Raw genomic sequence first — 24,817 nt, forward strand, 5'->3', positions numbered from 1 at the left:
TAGAAATGTTAGTACTCAAAACGTGCGACCAATAGTGATCGTATTGAACTACGGTCGCATCTATTTACGAAAGATGGTAAGTATTTGTCCTCAGTGCATCTTTTGCATACATTATTTTTTTGCTAAACTTTCATTGCTAAGTATATTAATTACTATACGATATTCTTCAACAGGGACTCCCGATGACAGTTGTGCCTTAGTGGGTCAAGACTAAAGGTCACATGCCAATGGTTAGCTTACGACCAAGATATCCTACATTGCACATGAGTGCATTCAGGATTTCTAACAGCGATGAATGCTTAATAGTGAAAGATTGGAGCAAAATTGTTAACGATCCCAACAAAGAAGTACTAGGGGGCAGCAATGAGAAGCGCAACCCACGATTAGGAGACAGATTCATCTGCATGCTCCAGTATGATGAATCCGGAGAGCTATACATGTTCTATGCTATTTTACCTGAGAGAGAGCAGCAGGAGTGATTTAGCTAGTTCATGCTCTTAGTACTTTTGTCCTCTCATGTCCGTGTTCTTCGTCCTGAACTTAATCTCAAAGGGTGATTTGCTTTTGTGGTGTTATGAGTGCTTATAATATGATGACCATGTTGAACTCGATGATATCTTTGCTTCTGGTACAAGTGAATGTTTTTTCTTTAAGCTAGTGTTGGTGCTGATTAGATAGCGGTAATGACTATGATGTTTAAACAGTGGTAATGACGATGATTTTTAGCTAGCTAATTTACTGTTGTTGATGATATGATGCAAGAGTTTTTATATTAATATGATGATGATGATGAGTTATTATATCATTTATAAAAAACCCGCAGATTAGTTTCAGTTGGATGGATCCTAGCTAAGTGATCAAGTATATGCCATATCCATATTATTCTTGATCACTTAATTATAGGTGATCAAGTATAATATGGATATGGCATATACTTGATCACTTAGCTAGGATCCACATGCATCCAGTCGAAACTAATCTGCGGTACTTTCACCTAATGATTTAACAACTAAAATAATCACTAAATTAAATTGAAAACACAAAATTAAAGGAAAAATAAAAAATAATACCAAAACACCCCCAAACATTTAGTACCGGTTGGTGTTACCAACCGGTACTAATGTCCTGCACGCACCCAGGCCTGGCTCGTGCCACGTGGTGGCACTTTAGCACCGGTTCGTGATGAACCGGTACTTAAGGGGGGGGGGGGGGGCTTTAGTCTCCACTCTTTAGTGCCGGTTGCAGAACCGGCACTAAAGGCCCTTATGAACCGGCGCTAAAGTCCGGTTCTGCACTAATGGGCATTGTAGCATCCATGGACAAAACTATAGAGATCTAGCTACCTTCGTTAGTCTCCACATAATATCAACCATAAAATGCCACCTTCATAGAACCTACACATGGGAACATGTAGGCCATGTGGATGTAACGATTGGTATATATATATACAACAACTCCTAAGAGTGCGAACTGAGGCTAGTTCAGAAGATTAGGTTATTTATGGTGGAATCATCCCACCAAGCTTCAAGTCCTTTATCACGTCCCGGTCGACTACAGAGGCGTCTGTGGTGACTTTGCGTCTGCTCTGTACCGTGGTAAGAAAACAACTCCAAAGAGTTAAGTTTAACTAAAAGATACAACAAGTTCGCTCACTGCTTCAGTTTCTTCTTCTTTTTTGTTTTTTTTTCCTTTGTGTATTTTTGTTTTTTGACCGGCTTTCTTTGGTTTTTCTTTTTTCTTCATTTTTTGACCGGCTACTCTTTATTATCTTTTTTTCTTGTTATACTTTGGTTTTATTTGTACTTTCTTGTCTTCCTTTGTCATCTTTTTTTATTTTCTTTTTATTTCTTTGCCAGTGTGTACCGGTTTTCTTTCCTTCGAACACATATCTTCTTTTTTTGCAGTACACAATGTACTTTTTCATAGCACACATGATTTTTTTGATACATGCTGGACCTATTGAAATACATGATGTACATTTTCAAAAAATGCATGTTTTGAAAAAAATTAAATACATGGTAACATTTTTTCCAAATACACGGTATACATTTGTTTTAATGGCAATAACCATTTGTTAAACTACATGGACATTTTTTTAGTTGCATAATGTTTTGTGAAAATTTCACAGATATTTTTTGGAAACACGTGAATATTTTCTTAAAATGTCACAATACTTTTCTTTAATAGAAAAAATATTTTTAACATACGTGATATGTGAGTATATTGGTTGTAATATCGGATGAGGGTTTGTGACTCTCGGGTGCCACACACCCCTATATGAATATTAAATTAAAGCAAATACCAGGATTTTGAGATATCAAACATGGGTGCCCATTATACTCCCATGTTTAGTTTCGAGAGGAGTGGGAGCTCGTGATATTCTCGATAAAAAAACAAAGAATTCCGTGTAGAAAAACCTATTTGGATGGATCATATGTTGGGCAATATTTTCTTCTCCACGGATACCAAGGGCATCCATTCCTCACGTAACTAAACGCGGGAGTAGAATGGGCACCCAGGTTCGAAATCCCAAAATTTCATTTTTTATGAATTTCCTGATATTTTTTAAAATTTAATATTCATATAGGGATGTGTGGCACCCGAGAGACAAATCCATGATTTTTATTTCTTTCAAATTCATGATTTTTGTTTCCAAATTTATGAACAATTTTCCAAATTCGTGAACAATTTTTCAAAATCATTACCAATTTTCAAATTTGTGAACAGTTTTTCAATTTCAAGAACTTAAAAAAAACCCTGATTTTCTCCAAATCTGCTATTTATTTGTAATTTTTTGTACTTATTGAAATCCACTAATATTTTATTTAAATTCATAAGCCTTTTTTAAATCCTGGGTTTTCTTCCAAAAGTCTATGGTCGACCAGTCATTGGTCGACCGATCATCGATTGACCGAGCGAATGAATACGACCACCTAAATGAGGCCTTGAATCGCCCGTGAATGAAGCCTGAAGCCGCGACTGATCGAGCGAAGCACATTGCTTGATAGGCCGGCCCACACCAGTGTGCATGTGAGCGCCAGTTGACCAGCGGGAGCGTCAATCACCGTATAGTAGCGCGTCAATCATTGTACAGCCGCCCATCGCTTGTATTCGATTCCTAATAGAAATTGCCAACGGGCGACGCCTAGCAGGCCGCCTCGTTAGAACAGTTGCTTCGCTGCCGCTAGTGTCGCAGGTAGGTTCACTCACTACTCTGGTTTTCTTCTTTTTTGTACCTTTTTATTTTTTTCCGTTGTGTTTTTTTACCAGCTTTCTTTGGTTTTCTTTTTTCTTCATTTTACGTGCTTTTCTTAGTTTTCCTCTTGGGCTTTTTCATTTTTTTATTTCTTTTCTCGTTATACTTTTGTTTTTTGTTCTTGTTTTCCTTCAATTTTCTCCATTTTTTGCTATTCTTTTGTGTCTTTGTCGGTTTGTATCAGTTTTCTTTCTTTTGAACACATATGTACTTTTTTCTCGGTACACAATGTACATTTTAGAGCACACGAGAAACATTTTTCTGATACACGTTATACCTTTTTAAATACATGATATACATTAAAGAACATGTTTTGAACATTTTCTACATGCACGGTAAAATAAATGTTGTACATTTTTATTTGCAACAACCATTTTTTAAACTAGGAAACATTTTTCTAAATTTATAAATTTTTTTGAAAATTTCACAGGCATCTCAAAATTTCATTTTTTTAAATTTCCTGATATTTTAAAAAATTTAATACTCATATAGGGATGTGTGGCACCCGAGAGCCACATATTCATGATTTAAAAAAGTCATGATTTTTTTGCAAATTTATGAACAATTTTCTCAATTTATGAACTTTTAAAAAAATCCATGACTTTTTCCAAATCTGCGATTTGTTTTGTAAATCGTGAACTTATTCAAATCCACTAACATTTTATTTAAATTCATAAGCCTTTTTTTTTCTAAATCCTGTATTTCTTCCAAAAGTCAATGGTCGACCAATCAACCATTGACCAGCCGAATGAATACGAGCACACAAAATGAGGCCTGGAATCGCTAGTGAATGAAGCCTAAAGCCACGACCGACGGGAGCAACTAGTTAACGAGCACTCCTTCGGGAGCCTCGCAACGATCAGCGCTACTTGGCGCGCTCTCAGCCATTCGCCATGTGTCGCGCTCTGGACGGTCCCTCCAGATTTTGTTTTTTTATTTTTTCACACGCGTTTCGGCTTTTTAAACGGTTTTTTTCCGGGTTTTTCGACGTTTTGGTTTTTTCCCGGTCTTCCTTAGCGTTTCGACCAAAAAAAATGTTTGAATTTTTTTTTTGTGCGAAAAAACGCGTTTACTTTTTTTTTCTTTCGGTCAAAGTCACGTTTTTTTTTCGCTAAAAAACCAGGCCGCCTCATTTGCGCGGTTGCTTCACTGCCATTCGTATCTCTATTGCTAATGGAGGAGCTGGTAGCCTGGTATGATTTATTTTTATCCGGTTTTTATTCGTCACCTTCCACCATTCCCATCAACTGGTTTTTCTCCTTTCCATTAAAAAACCAAATCTTATTGAAGGAGATATCTTGTTTCGTGTTTACTTTGGAAGGTTCTGATTCATTCCAATCACGTAAATAATAGGTAATTAAGAATTCAGAACTCGCACCATATATTTAAGATTACCTTCCTAAAATATAGACATAATATTTTCCTCGATAACCTTTTAAAACAAAATGAGATATATTCCTCAATAACAAATCATTAATCCTGCTCACTATATCATTATTATTATCTCCGCTATTAGTTGACTATTACATGTTTCCTAAACAACAAAAGAACATATCTTTTACTTGTGGGCGTACGCATCCGCGTGCCCTATGGAGGACGCCGTGCGTGACACCATGGAGGATGTCGCGGCCGGGCCTAACACTTGCGTGATACTCGAGAATGCCAAGGCGTGCATCACGACGTCGAGGACGGCCGTGATGGAAGGCGTGTCGTCATACCACCATGTACATGTGTTCCTGGACACGGTCATATTATATTTTTTGTCATTAATACACAGAGACACACAGACTACATTCTCAAATCAAGTATGTCCATTCAAATATCAAGAAATTCGTTAAGGAAATGTGTCCTACAATACTTGGTGGCAGTCGTCATTCGTAGCAGCCATTCATGCGAAAATATTTTGGAAATCGAGCGCTGAATCAATTTGGAAATAAAACCATTAATATAATTAATTAAGTAGACAGTTAATTATGTATGCAATTAATTAGGTCCATTTAAATAGAAATTATTTTTTTGTACCCAATCAATTTTGAAACCAAATCATTAATGTAATTAATGGTTTAGGTAGACACTTAATTATGCCTACAAATAATTAGAAGTAGAGATTTTTTTCCAATTAGGCTGGTAATTAGTTGATTTGGTTGGCAGTTAATCAGGCGTGCGGAGAATTACGTAGGTTGTTAATTATTTGTGTAATTAATTACATGGACGACCTAGCGTTCACCAAGATGGATGACGACCATGCTCTGCAGGATGTTCATATGTTGACGGTTGCTGAAACGTTCGCGGATGAGTACAACATGACACTAGATTGGTGAGGTGGTTCATGCTACAGTTGAAAGGGAGAGTGCTCCATGAATAAGAAGGAAAAAGGAACTAAAGCAACCAAGTGGTCCATGGTGTTGGAGATGGAAAGAGTGTTCCAAAAATATAAAGTGAAACAAGAAAGGAAGAGTATTATAAAAAATAAGTAGGAATGAGAATTAAAACTGGCGAGGAAGGAGGAAGAAGAAGAAGATGAGGCATCGCTGACAAACGCGCTGATGTTGGCGTCAACAAAACGGGTTGGCGAAGAGACTAGGAGTAGAAGATGTAGGGAAAGACGAGGAAGAGAAGAACATCAATTATCCCTTCTAGCAATGAATGGTATCTGGGCTGGAGGTGGAGCTTATCGGTGACTAGGAATACATTCAGGTTGCCACTTACCTCCCATGTCAGTGTGCATTTGCGAAGTTGAATGGACCTTTGAGACTGATCTCTATAGTTATTTATTATTTTGTGCCAATATTATGTGTTAGTTTAATCCATTTTATTATACAATAAATATGAAAATTTTCATCTTTCTTGGAACGCACGACGAAGGTGAGGTGGGTGTCATTTGATTTTAAAGAAGGAGGCTCCAGCGAGAAATGTCACACTACGGCAAGAAACCGAGTGAGAAAGAGAGGGTCCGAAAGAAAAAGGGGGCGATACGTTGTGGGGTGGGGTTTTTTGTGTTGGGCCCATGTGTTGGAGATAACATGGGGGATAGTCTGAACAACCGCATTTCTCCCTCATATATGGTCTAAATTTGGGGGAGTCCGGACTGTTCATATGGTTGAATTTTGAAGAGCCTACTAAGCGTTCATTTGATGTCTAAACATGTCCGGACCTTTGAGAACAAATGAGCTTTGACCTTATAGACAACCTTAATCATTTGTTTAATTAATTTATATATGCATAGCCCGTAGCAACGCATGGACGTTCTGCTAGTCGCATGTAGGTTCGCTCACAGCTCTGGTTTTCTTTTTCTTTTGTTTCTTTTTCTTTTTTCCTTTGTGTTTTTTGTTTTTTTACATGCTTCCTTTGTTTTTTTTCAATTCACTTGCTTTTCTTTGTTTTCTTCTTGTTTTTTTTCAATTTTTCTTTCTTTTTTCATTATACTTTTGTTTTCTTTGTTCTTTCTTGTTTTCCTTCATTTTCCTCCATTTTTTGTTTCTTTGTCGGTTTGTATCAGTTTTCTTTCTTTTGAACACACACACACACACACACACACACACACACACACACACACACACACACACATATATATACTTGTTTCTCAATACACAATATACATTCTAAGAGTACACGGGAAACATTTTTCTGATACACGCTGTACTTTTTTAAATACATAATGTACATTTAAAAAAATACATGTTTTAAACATTTTCTACATGCACATAACCGCACTCCCGATTGTTCTAAAAAACGCACTCCTGATCATATTGGACTGAGGCCGATAGAAATAAAATCACAAAAATGCTTATCAGAGTCAGGTTTCAATCCCGGGGCTTGTGGGTTACTAGTAATAATGTACGTGCAATGCACGTTTATATTAGGTAGGATATTAGTTGCACGTTATATTAGGTAAGATATATCTGTTGCACGTTGATATTTAGTAAGATATCAATTACTTTTTACGCGGGAACGATAGGATATTAATTACATGGCAGATTTCATGGGATAGCGTTGAGTCAAAACGTGTTTATAACCAATAGCAGTGGTGGGTAATTAGAGCGTTAAACATGTTCGGTGCTCAACATTGGAGCGATTTGAACCGCTAGATAAAATGATTTGACGGTCAAGATGGTTTGGATCTACCCCTTTGGGTCTTTTTATATTGGTATAGATGGGCCCACCATGCTTCCTCTCCACCACTCTGATTTTTTGTTGAATTGCGACGTCAAGGCACATATCTGCAACTGTTCAGTTTTGTCTCAAAAAAAAATTGCTCAGTTAGGGCATCTCCAACGCCAACCCACAAATTCCTTCGGTATATACCCGTTTTTGTGTTCGAACGTGGTCCACGGACATGATACATGAGGGAGCCATCCAACGCTAATTACAAAGTATCTGACTGGGAGAGAAAACATAGGTGAGGACCATATGGGGTGGGTTATTTGTGGTGTGGTCTCCGGTTGAGAGGAGAGAGAGATGAGAGAGGGACCATGCATGTGAAGAGAGAGAAGAGAGAAGGACCAGGCGAAGGCTTTTCTTTGGTTGGTCAAGTGGATGTCCGGACTCCGGTATAGCTCCTCCATGTTTGTCTCCGATTTGCCGGAAAACAGACGTCCAGACTACTTCGCGGACCGATGCAGGATGGATTACAAAAATGAACAAAAGTGTCCAATCAAACTTATACCGGAGTTTTACGGGTATCCCTTGAAGATGCCTCTTAGCAAGCAAGCAGGGTCCTGGACGCGTACATGGGCGGTCACTCTTATGAATGATGGTTTTGTCCTGCTTAATTCCTCCCGTCCAGGGAACACCACCACCAAAATTGCACTGACCAAACGAGGCGCAAACTTGTTTACAAATGTATGATGGCTTTCCCTATAAATAGACCATGGTGCAACGCGCCACATAGATACGCATCTTAGCTACCTAGCTATCATCTTACATATACTAATAGCTACCAAGATGAGCAAGTCGTCGTGGCCGGAGCTGGTGGGCACCCTGGTGAATCATGCGATGGACCAGATCGAGAAGGACAGGCCTGACCTCGTCGCCGTGCCGTTCTCGCTGGGCACCCCGCTCCCGGGCGGCTACGTGGCCGGGCGCGTCGCCGTCTTCTTCCTAGAAGACAACGTAGAAGACGACTTCCTCGTCGCCGAGATGCCCGTCATCGGCTAGGGCTAGGGCTTGGCCCCCGTACGTGAACGGAATGTAATAGATACCAGCGTGTACGTACGTACGTAGCGCTCGTCCCTGCAGCAGCGCTGCTGTGACTTACTGTACACCGTATCATGCAAGAATAAAGTGACGTTAATTATGTGTTTGCGCTACGTGATTTCTATTGAAACTGGCCAAAATATCCTTGCGTTGATATATACAGAATAACAGATTACTTTGCTTCGTCAACATGGGTGTGAAATGAGATACGCATGTACTCACGTCTACTCCTTTTTTGGCAGCAACCACACCCTCCTCCTCTCTAGGGATGAAAATGGAGTAGAAAAATGGAAACGGCGAGGAAAAACGGAAGTGGAAATGGAAACGGAATGATGTTTTTCGGTGAAACAGGTGCGGAAAAGAAATTTTCCGTTTCTGTTAATAAGGAACTTTCTATTTGAATATGAAGACACAATTAGGCCCTACACATAATAAGCAGAATGGCTCAGACGGCCCAACATCTACAGTACTACTACTGCATCGAGCACGGGAGCATGCGAGCAGAATTCCTAATTCCTAATCTAGCACGTTGCCATCAATCAGATATCCTATTATATAGCCATGATATATCATAATATTTAGTAATCATCTTATCAATTGTAGGACTATGTTTGTTTCCTTGTTTTTGGGTCGATGGTTCACGGGGTCTTTAGACTTTAGTTCTGGAAAACACTTTGCTTTCGTCTCTACTCCGTGTTTGTATTCGCTCCATTTTTATTTCCGATAGTTTTCGCTTTTGTATTTGTTTTCAGGATTTCTGTATTCGTTTCCATTTCATAAAAAAAAAATGAAAACAAACGTGACATCACCCAGTTTCGTCTGTTTTCATCCCTACTCCTCTTCCAGTACCCTCTCTACATTTCTTTTTGGAAAAGACAATAGAAATATAGACGCTCATACAAATGTGGCCCAATCAAGATTTATCAGGTGGACAAAACCTGATAGAACCGCTTATCAGAGCCAGGTTTCGATCATGGGACCTGTTGATCGGTTATGGGCCCACCATACTTCCGCTGTGCCACTCTGATTTTCTTGTTGATTTTGCGACGCCACGCTACATATCTCAACTGTTCAGTTAGCAAGCAGGCGCAGGGGTTGAGAACGCATACATGGATAATTCCGCCCGTCTAGGGAACACCACCACCAAAACAGCACTGACTGTTAGCCCGACTATAGCTTCCGAGGATCGGACAGAGCAGAAGAGAAACAACCTAAACTACAGCTTGCGTAAGCTAGCAGAACAAACTCATGCATACACTAACATGGAACTGCTCGTACTACTAGTTTGAACCTGAAAGTAGCTCGTTGGCTTGCTTTGGATTGAAAATGGCTTGAGTTACAACCCGGGGTGTGAAGCTCCTTATATAGGACAGCCAAACCGACCGAAGCAAAATATCAACTAGCATTGAGGCAAGCACTTGCGTCACATGCTAGCTTACCAAGTAAGCTACGTTTCTACCACTAACTTAACTAAGTAAGGCATGCAGCCTTTGTTGCTGCCGACAGGCATATTACCACTAACTTAACCAAGCAAGCTATGTGAAAAAATTTAGGCAACCAAGATTCTCATGTGCGTGCAATTTTTCGTGGTGTTTAGACCTCTGAGGAGTTTGAGCCAAAAAGGCAATTTTTGGGTGTGTGAGAAACTTTGACAACGAAAGGTATTCAGAGCTGATTTATTTTTTTAGTACACAATCCGCATTTTTAGAGCACACGTGGAACATTTTTTCTGTTACATGCTGGATCTTTTTCAAATACATGATGTACATATTTAAAAAATGTTCAAAAAGACATGGTAACATTTTTAAAATAAACGGTATACATTTTAATTGGCAATAATCGTTTCTTAAACTGCGCGAACATTTTTTAAAATCGTATAATTGTTTGTGGAAATTTCACAGGCATTTTCTTTTGGAACATATGTGAATATTTTCTTAAAATGTCATGATATATTTTTTAAATGGGCATGAACATTTTTAGCCTATGTGATTATATTCGTTGTAATATCATCTTATATTATTGTTTTTCCCAACCTTGGTCTTGTTCCACGATTCTCGTGCTCCATCAAGGAGCGTTCTCTGCGACGCCTCCTGGTTCCTGGCGAGGCTATGGAAGGCGGAGGCTTTAGGGTTACCTCAGGAAGGCCCGGTCGATTTTTAGTTGGGTTAGGGTTCGAGATGTCATCAAGCGAGGCTTCAGGATCTGCGGTTGCAGGTTCAAAGGAGATGAATGATGTGGAGAAACTGGTGGAAGAATCAGGGCTGCGGGAGGAAGAGGATCTGGAAACCTAGTTCCAGCACACACAGAAAACACTTGTTCCAGCAAAGCCAGATCACCTATTGCAGCTCGTCGTCGCCGCCCCTGCATCAGCTTGTACTGCACAGTTGCAGCTCGCCGTCGGCTGCGTCGCGGTATGAAGCTCGACCAACGGGCGGTTGCAGCTCTGGGAACTGCCCTTTGTAGCTAGCCATTTGGCGGTCATCACAGGATGCAGCTCGACCACGCCTTGATTGCAGCTCCGCTAGCCAGGGGTTGCCGCTCCCCATCATGTAGTGGCACCGTCGCGGCTTGCGGCCTGCTTTGCAGCTAGTCGCCGTGCCGCCCCTCCGCCTCCCACTATCTTGCCTCCCACTCTCGTACCCTCAAAAACCAGCTCGTGGACGCCTGGTATGGATCTACAACACGCCAGGTCAGTCAAAGTCGTGCGGTGGATGGACTTTTCCAGTGAGATGTCTTCGTGATGATGAAGAAGATGCTGGAAGGGAGTGGATAAGGAGGGGAAGAAATAAAAAAAAGATAATGAAAGGGAGTGCTCGATGGGTCACGGGAACGTCTTGTCCTACTTCATTCCGCCCGTCCACGGACAAATCATTATTATACCTGATCGCCCCCGTGAAAGAAGTCCGGTAATTATCCAAAAACATACCATCATCATTGCGTAAATCAAATGTCAGGCTCTCCAGAAAGAATGAACAAGCTAGCTCTTGCATGTTGAGAGACCATTCATCCACATTAGCCAGCAATAAAAGTAACCACTTGATCTGATCATCCACCCCATGTGTACTACCCGCTGCTTCAACTCCCATTAACATGTTAAGCTGAAGGAAAATTTAGAAGAAAAAAAAATCAGGATTGTCCTTGAAAGGCTAACATGCATCATTTAAAAATTCTATAAATATATGTTTTTCTTACTTACATTTTTTGTTTTTGTTTTCCCTTACTTTTCAAGTCTTGTCTTGACTGGGCTGCTAGGCGTGCAAAGACAACTATGGACACACCATTGTCACAGCTGCTTTCAGTCCGGCAAAGCTAGATGGTTTTGACAATATATGGGTATGAAATAGGTTTGACTGGCCAAACTTAGATTTTAAAATATACGTACTTATAATCTAATAATAATCAGGTTTATTCATCACACAACTAAACTAATCAAGTTGCATTTTCTCACCAACAAGGGAAACTAATCGAGTTGCAAGAAATGCATTTTCTTTTTCTGGTCCAGAATTTGGGAGAATATCGAACCACTGATTAACAACATTCATAAAAACTTTTCAAAAAATAACACACTGACAACCTAAACACTCTTAAATATCAACTTCTGAGGGCAGGCAGCAACTGTTTACTGTCACCCACACTAGTATCAAAAATTCAAAATTTACCCCACAACTAGCGTTGCCGAGACAAAGAACCAGCACTTCTACTGCTCCGTGAATTCAAAAAACAGACCGATGGCATGTATAAGAAGAGACATGCCGAACAACAAATCAGAGGCCAACTTATTCTTTGCTAACTAGAGCAAATGTCTTGAAAGATTTCGTATGGATGACACAAACACTACAGAGGCTGGTCAGGCAAACGAGATCACGAATTCTTCCACGGGAGCGCCTCGCCACGGCTGTTCTTCAGTAAATCTCAACAGATAGACCAGACGACTGCAGATGCAGCTACTAATCTCTGGCTCCAGGCCCGCCAAGAAAGACAGACCCTGCTGCAAACGGAAACTTGTACTACGCTGAAGCACCAGCCTCCTCCTCCTCCTCTTTCCTTTTGCGAGCCCATTTCGGGCTGACCTCGATAAGCCGGTGCGGCATGAGCTGCTTCTCCTTCCGGGTGAGCTTCTTGTAGTTCATGACCCTGAGTTTCGCAATCTTAGCTTCCTCCTCGGCTGTGGCTTCTCTGACCACCACCGTCAGCCTGCACCTAGGTCTCTCCCTGACACCGCACCTCCCTTTGGCGTGGTAAGACAATCTCTTGAGATAAAGTCCTTTTCCCACAAAAGCCTCTTCTGCAGTGTCGTCGGGGAGGAGGGTGATGAGATTTAATTTATTGCAGACATGGAGGTAAAATGTGAGCAGCTTTGCTGCAATCTTATCTTACCCACAATAAGTTTATCTGCATCCAGTCCATGGTTGTGAGCTGCGTTCGCACGAGCAGAATGGATCACCTACAGCAATTGATAGGAAGAAATTCTCATGAAGAACATCATTGGTCAGTCTGGACCTATCGCAGAAAGAAGTAGAGTTACTTGAGTAGGTATCTTTTTTTTTTTTGCTGATTGCCGAACCTGGTACAATGTTTTCGCAGCCCTTTTAACCGTCACTTGCAACTGTAAAAGGGCATCTTCCACGCGCATTCCTCGAACCAGCTTGGCTACCAGATTTACCTTCTTGGGGCTCTAAAACAACCAGGAACATTAAGATCAATTGGAGGAAAGAAATATCTCTTGATGGTACTAGCAATATACTATTATGAGCAGTACACCAGTTCATGAAGTCTGCCGGGCAGCCTTAGTCTCTCTACATGCTCATTATTATATTCCAGCAAAGTAAGATAAGCAAGTGTTTTCCAACCAACATAAAAATTCAGCAATGAATAACCAGTAGGCTAAGTAGCCATAGCAAATCTCAAGAACACATATTTAACAATTGCAGATGATGTGCATAAAAAGCTTCATGCGCCTAATGCTTTATCTTCTCCATACCGGTTGGTGGTTCCGACATACCAAGCATCCAAACACTCTTAGTAAGTGTCATGGAAACAACCTGTATCTTGACTAAGCTACATGTTGAAGAGAAAGTTTCAGGTACACTGCATTACTTGACATGGCTGCCACAGAACCGCGCACATGTCCTTACTCAAGCAATTTTCAGTAAGTTTCATGGAAATGACATGTATTTCGACAAAACTACATGGTGAACGAAAGCTTTCAGGAAACTGCGCACTTGACACGGCCGTCACAGGGCTGCACAACACATGCCATTACTCAAGCATTTTAGGATATCTCTGAGGATTGAGGAACATAACTAACAAACTACTACCAAGCTGCTGTTTACCTGCTTGATGTCCTTCTTGATGGCTTGGACTTTCGTCCGCTTCACTACCGCTCCCTTCCTGTCGGTCTCTTCCGCAGCCCCCAACGGAGACGACAACGGGGAAGAAACGGGTACCATGGCATCATCCGCAGCAAGCAGGCTCCTCGTGGTCGATATCCCCTGCAACGAAACACCAGGGGAATTTGAGCTATCAGCGAATTTCATCAACAACGCGGATCATGTATAAGAAATTGGAGCGGGAGAGGAGTGGTGCACCTACAGCATTGCGGATCAGCTGATGGAGGGAGGAGGAGGGGGCGACGGCCGCCGGGCGCAGCATGTCCATCAGCGCCGCCGGGGCGGCGCCGCGCGGGAAGGAAGAAGGGGCGGAGGAGAGGTGGCGGGAGAGGAGGAGGCGGGCGGCAGCCGCGGAGGTGGTGGAGGCCGAGGGGGAGAGCAGCCTGCGCGCCATGGCGGCGGCGGCGGCGGCGGCCATTGGCGGCGACGCAACCCTAGCGGGAGGAAGGGAAAAATGGGGATCGAGCCGAGACGAAGAGCTGTGTGGCCCACTATGGGTTTAGACATGGGTTTAAGTTTTTGTTTTCTCTCTCTGTGGTTTGGGTTGGGCCTGAGGTTAAATGGGCTTTCTCACGGCCCACCAAAGTCCATACTGAATTTACCTGTTGTTGTTTGAGTATGGTTTATCGGCTCATCTTCTACAAAGAAAAAAAAAAGTACTATGATCTATCGGCAAGGCAAACCCTAGTTGACGCCAGCGCCCGAGACAGAGTTAGCACAGTTCCAGAGTTCGCGTCCGGTTACTCTGTCTCGTCCGCTGAAAGCTACGTATTTTTTTCGATTTTTCTTCTATGGTTTTGTTTTGGTTTTCTGTATGGCCTTATTTTTTATTTACATTTTATTTATTTTTTATTTTCATCTTTTCTTGAGGTTTGATTTTTTTCCTGGTTTTCTTCCGGTTTTTATTTTCACTTTTTTTAAATTTATTTTATGTACTACAAAATTTTCTAACATAAGCGAACACTTTTTTTAATACACACTGAACATTTTTTAGATATACGATGAACAATTTTTATATGCGGTAAACTTTTTTTAATATAATGTGAACTATTTTTTCTAATACATACTGAACTTTTTAAAAATATACACCAAAATTTGATTAATATTGTTTTATTTATCAAAGTAGGGTTTTTATTTAGATCCCTTTGAAAAAGTCCAACGTTCGGTTTTTCAAAAGAAAAACCCCTACTAGAATAGAAGAGAAGAAAAAAAAATCGCACCCGCCTAAATGAGCGCTCTAGAGTGGGCCGGACCATTACTGGCTCGGTTCAGGTATGGCCACCTATGACGACAATGAGGGTCCACTAGAGGTCTGTAGTTTATCCGCGGATGGCAATGAGGGCAGGTTGGACGGACAAACCTCTTTCAAATCTATGACCATATCCACGTCCACCCATTTCCCATTTTCGCGTCCACGAAAATATTCATGGGTCACAGTTTCTGCTTGTGTCTTGTCCGCCGAACATCCACAATAAGAACAAGAACCACAACGGTATGACATCAATAACAATATTGGAAGTCTGCACATGTTACAACACATATATTTAGCCTTGCATACATCACAAGCACGACATGTATTCACCTTTGGGCCATTGGGCTTTGGGACTACCTATATGACCTGGGTCACTTCCATGTGGGCCCACCTATCAAATGGGTGCCCAATGGGTCCTTGAGGTTATTTCTAATTCATGTCCCATGAGTTTTCGGGTATCAACCTACAAAAATCCAACCGTCGAATTGCGTTTGGACTTCAAGTTGTAATTGGTGTGGAATGGGTATGGTTACTGCAATATGTTGTATCCTAGGCCACTTATATCATAGGAGCGCCACACATTATACATAGAATAAAAATATTAATTAATTAGTTGGGTTTTAGTGAGAGGGAAGGCTAAATAGATGTGTGTGTTAATTTAAAGTTTGTGATACCCTTAACACAGTTAACTAGAAAGAGATCGAATAGATAAAATGTTATGGGCTAAACTTGAAGATTTGCTTTGCAATGAAGGAGAGGAATATTGGGAAAAAAAAAATATGTTTTACATACATAAAGCATCAAACATAAACATAATGATCTAAACTAAGATTTCTTGGTTCAATTAAAGCATCTTAATCATAAAACACTCTCAAAACAAGCAATCAACCAACACTTCATGCATTGTGCAAATTTACAATCTCAAAACAAGGGATTAGAAAGCTAGTCAATCATGCACACAAAGTATCGATTGGATCTTGAACAAGAACAATAATGGCATAAACATTTCCTAAAGATAAAATCAATGGAAATCCAAACAGATATAAGGTTTAGTATTTTCCTCTAGCTACTAAGATGTTTCAGTTTTCTATTCGACTCAATCTCAGGCCTAGAAGCATGTACATTCATACAAGAGCAAACCGTCTCAATAATTATGGATGCCTAGCTACATGCATGAATGGTACTCCTGCTTCCTGGTAATTCTTGAGGGTATCCAATGGGTGGCCACTCGTGGGTGCTCAGTCAATACAATGTGCAAGCGGTGATCCATACGCCTAGACATGCATGCATGCAACCAATTTTGCACCAACCGCACAACACCCGTGAAGCTCTTGTGGCCTCAAGTGGCCTTCATGCACTATCTCCTGTTTCAAGCATTGGTCACCTTCATAAGCCTCCACATGAAGCATCCCATTGGAAGCAACAACATCTCTCCCAAATCATCCCTCAGCCACTTGTTAGGACAACCGGTAGTGTGCATTCATTGATGGGCAGTGTGTCACTCATGTTATTGGCCGAGCAGCCTCGGTGAAGGCTGCTTCCATCACGCCAAACTTGTTAGCAGTTGCACCTACCATTGTTGCCATCATGGTAGCAACCATTGTCATCACCCTCGCTAACAAGTTTGTCGTTTGGAAGAAACCTTTCATTGGGCAGCTCGTCCCATAGCATGAGTGTCACCCCTTCCACGAATGCACACCATCACAATTGCAACCAGGATTAGCTTGGCATCGATGAATATTTCTCCATGGAGAAGTAGAAATGGCAAGTAAATAGTTGATGCCCAATACTTATATTCTTTTAAAACACACACAATCACATATATCACCTCATCAATTGCTTTCTTTTTTCTATTCTTTAGTTTCATGCTTCACTTTAGTATTTTTTTTTCTATCCATACAATGCATCCACATCAATAAGTAACGCGTGTTTGCCATGCCATTATCACCACCATAGTTAATTCTCACAATTTATATATGTTGTTCCCATCCATGCAACTCATCCACATCAATAAGTCATGCACATTTGTCACATCATCAACATGCAATGGCAACATAGTTAATCCTCATAATTTATACATTTTTTCCTATCCATGCAACTCATCCACCTTAATAAGTCATGCATGTTTGCCATGCAACTCATCCTCATAATATCATTATCCTACCAATTTTAGCATGTCTTACTGCTGCAATGAGAGAGTTATATTCTTCTTTTTTGCAGGAAAAGAGAGATAGTTATCTTCTAGTATACCAAGATAGTTGATTCTCACTACTTTTATTTTTCTCAATATGCACACATGCCACCTTATCACACATGTCACCTCATTAATTATTATCGTCTTCCTATTTTTCAGTTGCATGTTCCAGCTCACTATCAGGGGCGGACCAAGAGGGGAAATGACCCAGTGTCCCAGTGTTAAAGAAGGCACATTTTCCATCTAATGATAGGGTGTCACACACTACACTATACATGAAACTTACCAAGGAAAATTTAGAAGGTTGAGTTGCACCTAACACCATAACACGATGTCTTTATTAGAAAGACATCAGATAGATAAAATGTATATGGGATAAACCTGGACATCTTGCTTTGCAAACTCAAAAAAGATATATTTAAATTATATGGTGCACATGCATAAATCCTCAGACTTAAACATAGTTATGTAAAAATAATAATTTCTTTGCTTCAGTTCAAGCATCTTAATCATAAAACACTCTGGGGCATCAATCCGCACAACCAACCAACACTACATGCATTTTGCAAATTTACAATCTCAAAACAATAGATCACAAGTTAGTCAGTCATGCACAATAGTACCGACCAAATCTTGAACAAGAACAAGAATGAGACCTGTATTCCTGAGAGATAAAATCAATGGATTAAGTACAAAGGTTTAGGGGTTGTTTGGTATTAGACCTAGGAATGCCACACTAAATATTTTTGGCAAACCTGCCTCAGGTTAGTTTCATAAATTGGAGCCACAAGTTGGCAAACATAAGATAATCTTGCCACATTTTTTGAGAATATGCGACATGGGGTCTTAGTGTGGCAAAAAGCATCTTGCCTATGATGCGTCTTAAACCAAACTTCCATCTAAGTTGGTCAAAGTTTCCTAACCTTAGGTGTGACAACCTTAAACAAATTTTAGTCTCAAACCAAATAGCCTCTTAGTCTTTTCCTCTGCCTACTAAGATGTTTTAGTTTGACTTAATCTCAGACATGAAAGCATGTACATTTAGACAAGAGCAAAATTGCCTCACTACTTATGAATGACTATCTAGATGGATGGTACTCCTGCTTCCTAGGAATTCTTCAGGGTATCTAATCGGTGGCCACTTTTGGGTGCTCGGTCAATACAACGGGCAAGCGGTGGCCGGTACGCCTAGACATGCATGCATGCAACCAATTTTGCGTCCACCACACAACACCCGTGAAGCTCTCATGGCCTCACACCATCTTCATACACCATCTCCTATTTAAAGCAATGTCCACCTTCATAAGCCTCCAGGCGAAGCATCTCATTGCATTGGATTCCTGAATCATGCCTCAACCACTTGTTAGGTCCACTGGCCATTGCCAAGATCACGAGCATCTCAGCTGCGCTATTCCTTGTCCAGCGGTGTGCATTCATGTATGAAGGGGATGCAACTTATGCAATGGGACGATCAAACGGCCTCGTTGAAGGCTGTTTCCATAACCGCAAACTTGTCAGCGGTTGCGCTAATCCTTGCTACCGCTGCTGTGCCTGGTGGTACGTTTGCGGTATGGAAGAAGCCTTCAACAAGGACCCTCGTCCCACAGCATTGGTTGCACCCGATTCATCCATGAATGCACATCACCATGATGGCAACATGGATTAGTGAGACTCTGATGAATATCTTTTTTTCTGCGAGGGGACTCTGATGAATATCTACCCTGTAGAAAAATAGAGACTGACGAATATCTTCTTTACAGATAAATGGAGAATGACGAACATCTTCTTTGCAGTAAAGCAGAATGAACGACGAATATCTTGGCGTAAAAAAAAGGGGGGAGCGGCGACTATATACGTTGGAAGAACAAAAGGAAGAGTGGTGAATAAATCAGTACACTCAAGAATGCCGACGAACAAGGTATGTAGAGACGCACCATCCTGACTGACTGGATGATGCTCCTGCATCATTCAGTACCAGCTACTACTCATCACTCAGTATTCTGCAATCTGGTTCAGTATCCGTAGTATATTCCCCAGTAGCCGTGATGAATTCAGGTTAATCGTCGAACCGAGACAAGAAATTTGGCCCTCAAGCATGCATCTTGCCACCCACTTGTACATTGATTTAAGTAGGCTTTTATTTTTACATGCTGGATGAGCAGCATATGCGAATCTCATCCAAATATAGTTTGATCTGAACCTAATTGGTCAACGGTGATAGATGTACACTAACATTTAGATGAGACAGGGGTGAAGGGCTAATTTAGCACAGAACTCGGCTTTTGTTTTCTTTTCTGAAGCACAAGAAATCTGCAAATGAGTACATATTCGAACATGTACATGTGTTCATTTTCTTTCTGAAACTTCATAAACTGAAAAAAAAAGTGTTCTGCATATCTGAAAGTACCCCATTTTCTTTTCTTTTCTGCACAAGCACATGAAATCTGCAAATACATATATTATACAAACATTTCCATGTGTGAATTATCTTTCTGAAACTTCATAAACTGAAAAAAAAGAAAGTGTTCTACATATCTGAAAGTACCCCATTTCAGATCAGAATCCAGTTTATTTATTTATTTATTTATTTGTGAGAAGGATCAAAATCCAAATTGGGTCAATAACCAAGATTGCGCTGTTCTACTTTGCAGGAAATAAAACCAGCAGGGGTCTGGAGAGAAAATAATGGTAATCACACATGCTGTGTTCATATCTGTCCTGGCATATTTCAGCGCACAAACTTGCAGCAGCCCTTCTTTGCATGCAGTTGCAGCTCAGCTACCGAATCAGATATCGAAGGCGAGATCAGGGCACAGCTTCATCGTTGGGCCTCCCTGCATACACTGCAATAGAAGAAACAGCAGAGCCATTCAGCATTATTTATTTATTTCAAAGAAAAGGCCAGTATTACACCTTGATATCAATGCGTGCAGACTGGCCGGTAGAGAAGAGACCAGGGAGATAAGGGAGAAGGCGTCGCCTTCAGGTTTGCGATGAAGATGGTGTATCGTCGCCGCCGACAGCCCGGCAATGATGAAGCTCACTACCAGCCACCAGGACGGTCAATCGTCAACCAGCTGGTGGCTTGGACCTGAAGAGTCTATTGTTGATTCACCTGTAATGTACTGTACTGTCATTCTCCAGACCCAAAAAGCAGAATCTTCCATAGGCAACTGGCAGAGGCAAGGCCAAGGAAAACCCAAGCCCGTTTTTCATATCATCAAAAACAGGAGCAAAAGCAGACATTCAACCTGCCCGGCCACAGGGGCAAGCAGGCAAGCAAGAATCAACATTCCACTTACATCAGGAAGTATTCCAGATGAATAATCCACAAAACAATGCAATTGCAATGCACATATTCAGCATATATTTGTTTCAACAGAAATAATCCAACACCGCTGATGCCTAAGCATAGATAAGTTGCACAAGATTTAGTTCAAGCTTTATCATTACAAGCTAACAATGGAAAGGATCAAAAAGAAATATATGGAGCAAGTTGCCACTGACACCACACTTTTTTATTTTTTGGAAGGAGCAGATTAGGTCAGGCCTCATTACCGAAAAAGGCTTTCGCCCCGCTTTATAAATAAAGCAAACCGCCAAGAGCACAGACAAGGACTAGTCCAGAACACACACACCCAAGTCTCACAATAATAAATCCAGAGGTACTGCTGAGGGCACAGCTCAACAAGCCCAAAACACACACGAAATAAGAGACAAGGCTCAGCCGGGGCCAAGGCCGGAGAGCAACAGACGACTAATCAGGCTCTGGTGGAGGCGGCGGTGGGGGCGGCGACAGGCGGACGGCCATCGAGCGGAGGTCGGCGATGAAGGCGGAGATGGCGTCCCGGTCCCGAGGACGGCTAAGCGGCCGCCAGAGCTGCAAGTAACCAGACAGTTTGAAGAGGGCGTCAGTAGATCGTCGAAGAGGGGAGCTCTGAATCACAAGCTTATTGCGAATCGTCCAGAGCGTCCACGCGAGGACCCCTATCTCAAGCCACCTAATGTGGAGAGAGGACAGCGGGGAGGCCTGTAGTTCGGCGAAGAGGTCGGGGAAGTTGGAGTGGCACCAATCCCCACCAACCGCCTCTCTAAAGCAGCTCCACACAAACTGAGCAGACACGCAGGAGAAGAATATGTGGTTCGAGTCTTCGGGGGTATCACAAAGGGGGCAAAGGCTAGAGCCCGGGCCATTGCGCCTGCGGACCTCAACTCCAGACGGGAGCCGACCGCGGATCCATTGCCACATGAAGATCCGGATTTTAAGGGGCAGGCGAATGGACCAAACCGTCTGGAGGGGCGGCGGGGCGGAGGAGAATTGACCCGAAGGCTCAAGGCGCCACCGAACCTCATCCGGGCCAGCGTCGACAGTCGGCTCATGGAGAGCAATACAATCAAGAAGCTCATGCCAGGCGACCACTTCCGGAGGCCCAAATGGCCTCCGGAACGAGAGGCGCCCTAAGTCAATAAGGGCCTGTTGAACTGAGATTGTAGGGACGACAGCGATGGAGAAGAGGTCGGGAAAGCGGGCCGCGAAGGGGGCGTCACCCGCCCATCGGTCAAACCAGAACAAGGTCGCTGCTCCCGATCCGACCGAGATGGAAGTCCCAATGCGGAGGACGGGGAGCAGTTGGATGACCGACTGCCAGAACTGGGACCCACCCGACCGTTGGCAGAAGGCCAGAGGTTGGCCATGCAAGTATTTATTCCGGATGATGTCTAACCACAGAACGCCATGCCCTTGTGCGATGCGCCAGAGCCAGCGGGAGAGGAGGGCAATGTTCATGCGCTTAGAGCACATGATGCCAAGGCCTCCTTGCTCCCGGGGCTTGCAGATGTCGGGCCAACTAACCATATGATACTTTTGCTTGTTATTGTCCCCAGCCCAATAGAAGCGAGATTGGATTTTAGCGATCTTGTGATGGAGGGTCTCGTGGAGGCTGTAGAAGCTCATAAGGAATAGGAGGAGACTAGAGAGCGAGGAGTTGATGAGAATCGTCCGGGCCGCCTTCGAGAGCCAACGACCCTGCCAAGGCTCAATGCGCGTTTGCAACTTGGTTACCGCAGGACGAAGGTCCGCCACAGTGAGCCGAGAGTCACTAATGGGCGTTCCCAGGTAGGTCGTTGGGAGGGAACCTAGGCGGCAATTGAGGCGGTTGGCAATGTCAAGGGCCTCAGCCGGAGAATAGCCCATCACCATCACATCACTCTTGTCGAAGTTGATCTTAAGACCAGACATTTGTTGGAAGCAGAGGAGGAGGAATTTAAGGCTAGCGATGTCCGAATCCGAGCCTTCGACCATGATGATGGTGTCGTCAGCGTACTGGAGCAGGGAGATGCCAATGCCACCGGTCAAGTGGGGGGTGATCCCATGAATATGACCCGCGGCCTTAGCCTTGTCCAGGATGGCCGCAAGAGCATCGACCACCATATTAAACAGGAACGGGGAGAATGGGTCACCTTGCCTCACCCCGCAGTAAGTGGGGAAGTAGGGGCCGATCTCCCCATTGATGTTGACGGCCGTGCGACCACACGAGACCATCTGCATAACCCGCGTCACCCAACGGTCATCGAAGCCTTTCCGCAGGAGAACTTCCCGAAGGAAGGGCCAGCTAACAGTGTCATAGGCCTTATGGAAATCGATCTTCAGGAAGACCGCGTTGAGGTGCTTGGAGCGGACCTCATGGAGGACTTCGTGAAGGACCAGCACCCCATCCAGAATATAACGGCCTTGGATGAAAGCCGATTGGTTGGGGTGGGTAATATGGTCCGCGAGCAGGGTCACCCTATTGGCGTACCCTTTAGCCAGAATCCGGAAGATCACGTTAATCACCGTGATTGGGCGGAACTGACGAATGTCAGAAGCACCAGGAACCTTGGGGATGAGGGAGATCGTCCCGTAGTTAAGGCGCCCGAGATCGATGGACCCAACGTAGAACTCGTCGAAGATGGCCATGACCTCCGGCTTGATCACATTCCAGAAGCTCTGGAAGAACTTAACTGGAAGGCCATCCGGGCCAGGGGCCGAGGCAGGGTTCATGCCCTTGATGGCGGCCCAGACCTCGCCCTCTGAGAAGGGGGCCATAAGAGCCGCGTTCTCAGGCTCGGAAACAAGCTGGCGACCGGACCAGCAGTCAGGGGCCAGAGATAAGCCGCTCCGAGGAGCGGCTGTGAACAGGGACCTATAGAAGCCGTCGACGTGGGACCTAATGTCCCGCGGGGACTGCAGGAGGGTCGAGCCATCCCAAAGGAGAGGGATGGTGTTGCTCCTACGTCGGCCATTAGCAATGGCTTGGAAATATGTCGTATTCGCGTCTCCCTTCAGGACCCATTTCTGAGCACCACGCAAACACCAGTAGGCCTCTTCATCGGCGTAGATGATAGAGAGCTGATCTTCCAAGTCGTAGAGGGAGAGCCACTCCTCGGGAGAAAGGCCGGTAGCATCGGCACGCAGGTCCAAGGCTTGGATCGCAGACAGTAGAGCCTTCTTACGCTCGCGGAGGTCACGCCCCAGGTTGGCGCCCCACCCCTTCATGAACTGTCGGCCTCGCTTGGCGCAGACGTGCCAAGAGTCGACAGTGGAGGGAGGGCGAGCAAGAGACTGCAAGAAGGCGCGAGTCTCCAACCAACGGGCGCCGACCGCGTCGATGAAGCCAGCTTGGGACAGCCAAAATGTCTCAAACCGGAAACGGGGGGGGGGGGGGACCGGGGGGCGTTCATCAGCGGAAGATAGAAGGAGGGGGACGTGGTCGGAGCCAATCCGAGTGATGGCCCGGAGGGAGGCAAGGGAGCAACGGAGGTCCCATTCTGGAGAAACTAGGACCCGGTCCAGGACGGACTGGGTCGGGGCAGCCTGACGGTTGGTCCAGGTGAACCTGGCACCAACCCGGTCAATCTCACGGAGGCCAAGATCCGCAATGCAATCGTTGAACATTTGCATAAGGGCAAAGTTGACGTTGGCATTGCTCTTGTCCTCCACGAACCTAAGGAGATTAAAGTCACCCCCCACAACAACCGGCAGCGACGCAGCCGACACCTTCCGGTGAAGCTCCTCGAGGAAGGAGGCGGAACGGCTGTGGTCGGCGGGGCCGTAGACAATAATGACCTCCCACTTGAAGTTAAGGGAGCGTTCAAAGATCTCCATGCTAACAAAGAACTGACCCCGGTCCATACTACCCACCTCGAAGGTGGCATCCTTCACACCTAACAGGATGCCACCGGAATGGCCCGCGGTCCCACTAGAAGGGAGCCAATGCCAGGCGAAAAGGTGGGAGCTCAGGCGGTCGAGCTCAGGGAGGGAGAAATCCGTACGCATGGTCTCCTGGATGGCGACAATATCAATGTGTTCGTCACGCATGTACTCGATGAGTTGGCGGCGGCGGCCATCATGGCCGAAACCGCGAATGTTCCAGAAGAGGGCACGCATCACGCAACCATTGAGGGGCTGCTTGACCCCAGGACACGGGATGCGCTTTGGGCGCGGAGAGCGGCAGTCCGAGAACGGGTACGACCCCGAAGCTCGGCGGCGG

General features: G+C 43.7%; 1 protein-coding gene across 1 annotated transcript; it reads right to left on the reverse strand.

The window, feature by feature from the left end:
- Positions 1-12,019: 12,019 nt before the first annotated feature.
- Positions 12,020-14,349, reverse strand: LOC109742022 (uncharacterized). Its single transcript, XM_020301107.4, has 5 exons — positions 14,045-14,349; positions 13,786-13,944; positions 13,017-13,127; positions 12,830-12,896; positions 12,020-12,737 (listed from the first exon to the last, which is right to left on the reverse strand). Exons 1-5 carry the CDS (start codon positions 14,258-14,260, stop codon positions 12,460-12,462), a joined length of 831 nt encoding a protein of 276 aa, XP_020156696.1. The 5' UTR covers positions 14,261-14,349; the 3' UTR covers positions 12,020-12,459.
- Positions 14,350-24,817: the final 10,468 nt, after the last annotated feature.

Source organism: Aegilops tauschii, chromosome 1 (assembly GCF_002575655.3).
Source record: "Aegilops tauschii subsp. strangulata cultivar AL8/78 chromosome 1, Aet v6.0, whole genome shotgun sequence".
Lineage (NCBI taxonomy): Eukaryota > Viridiplantae > Streptophyta > Magnoliopsida > Poales > Poaceae > Aegilops > Aegilops tauschii.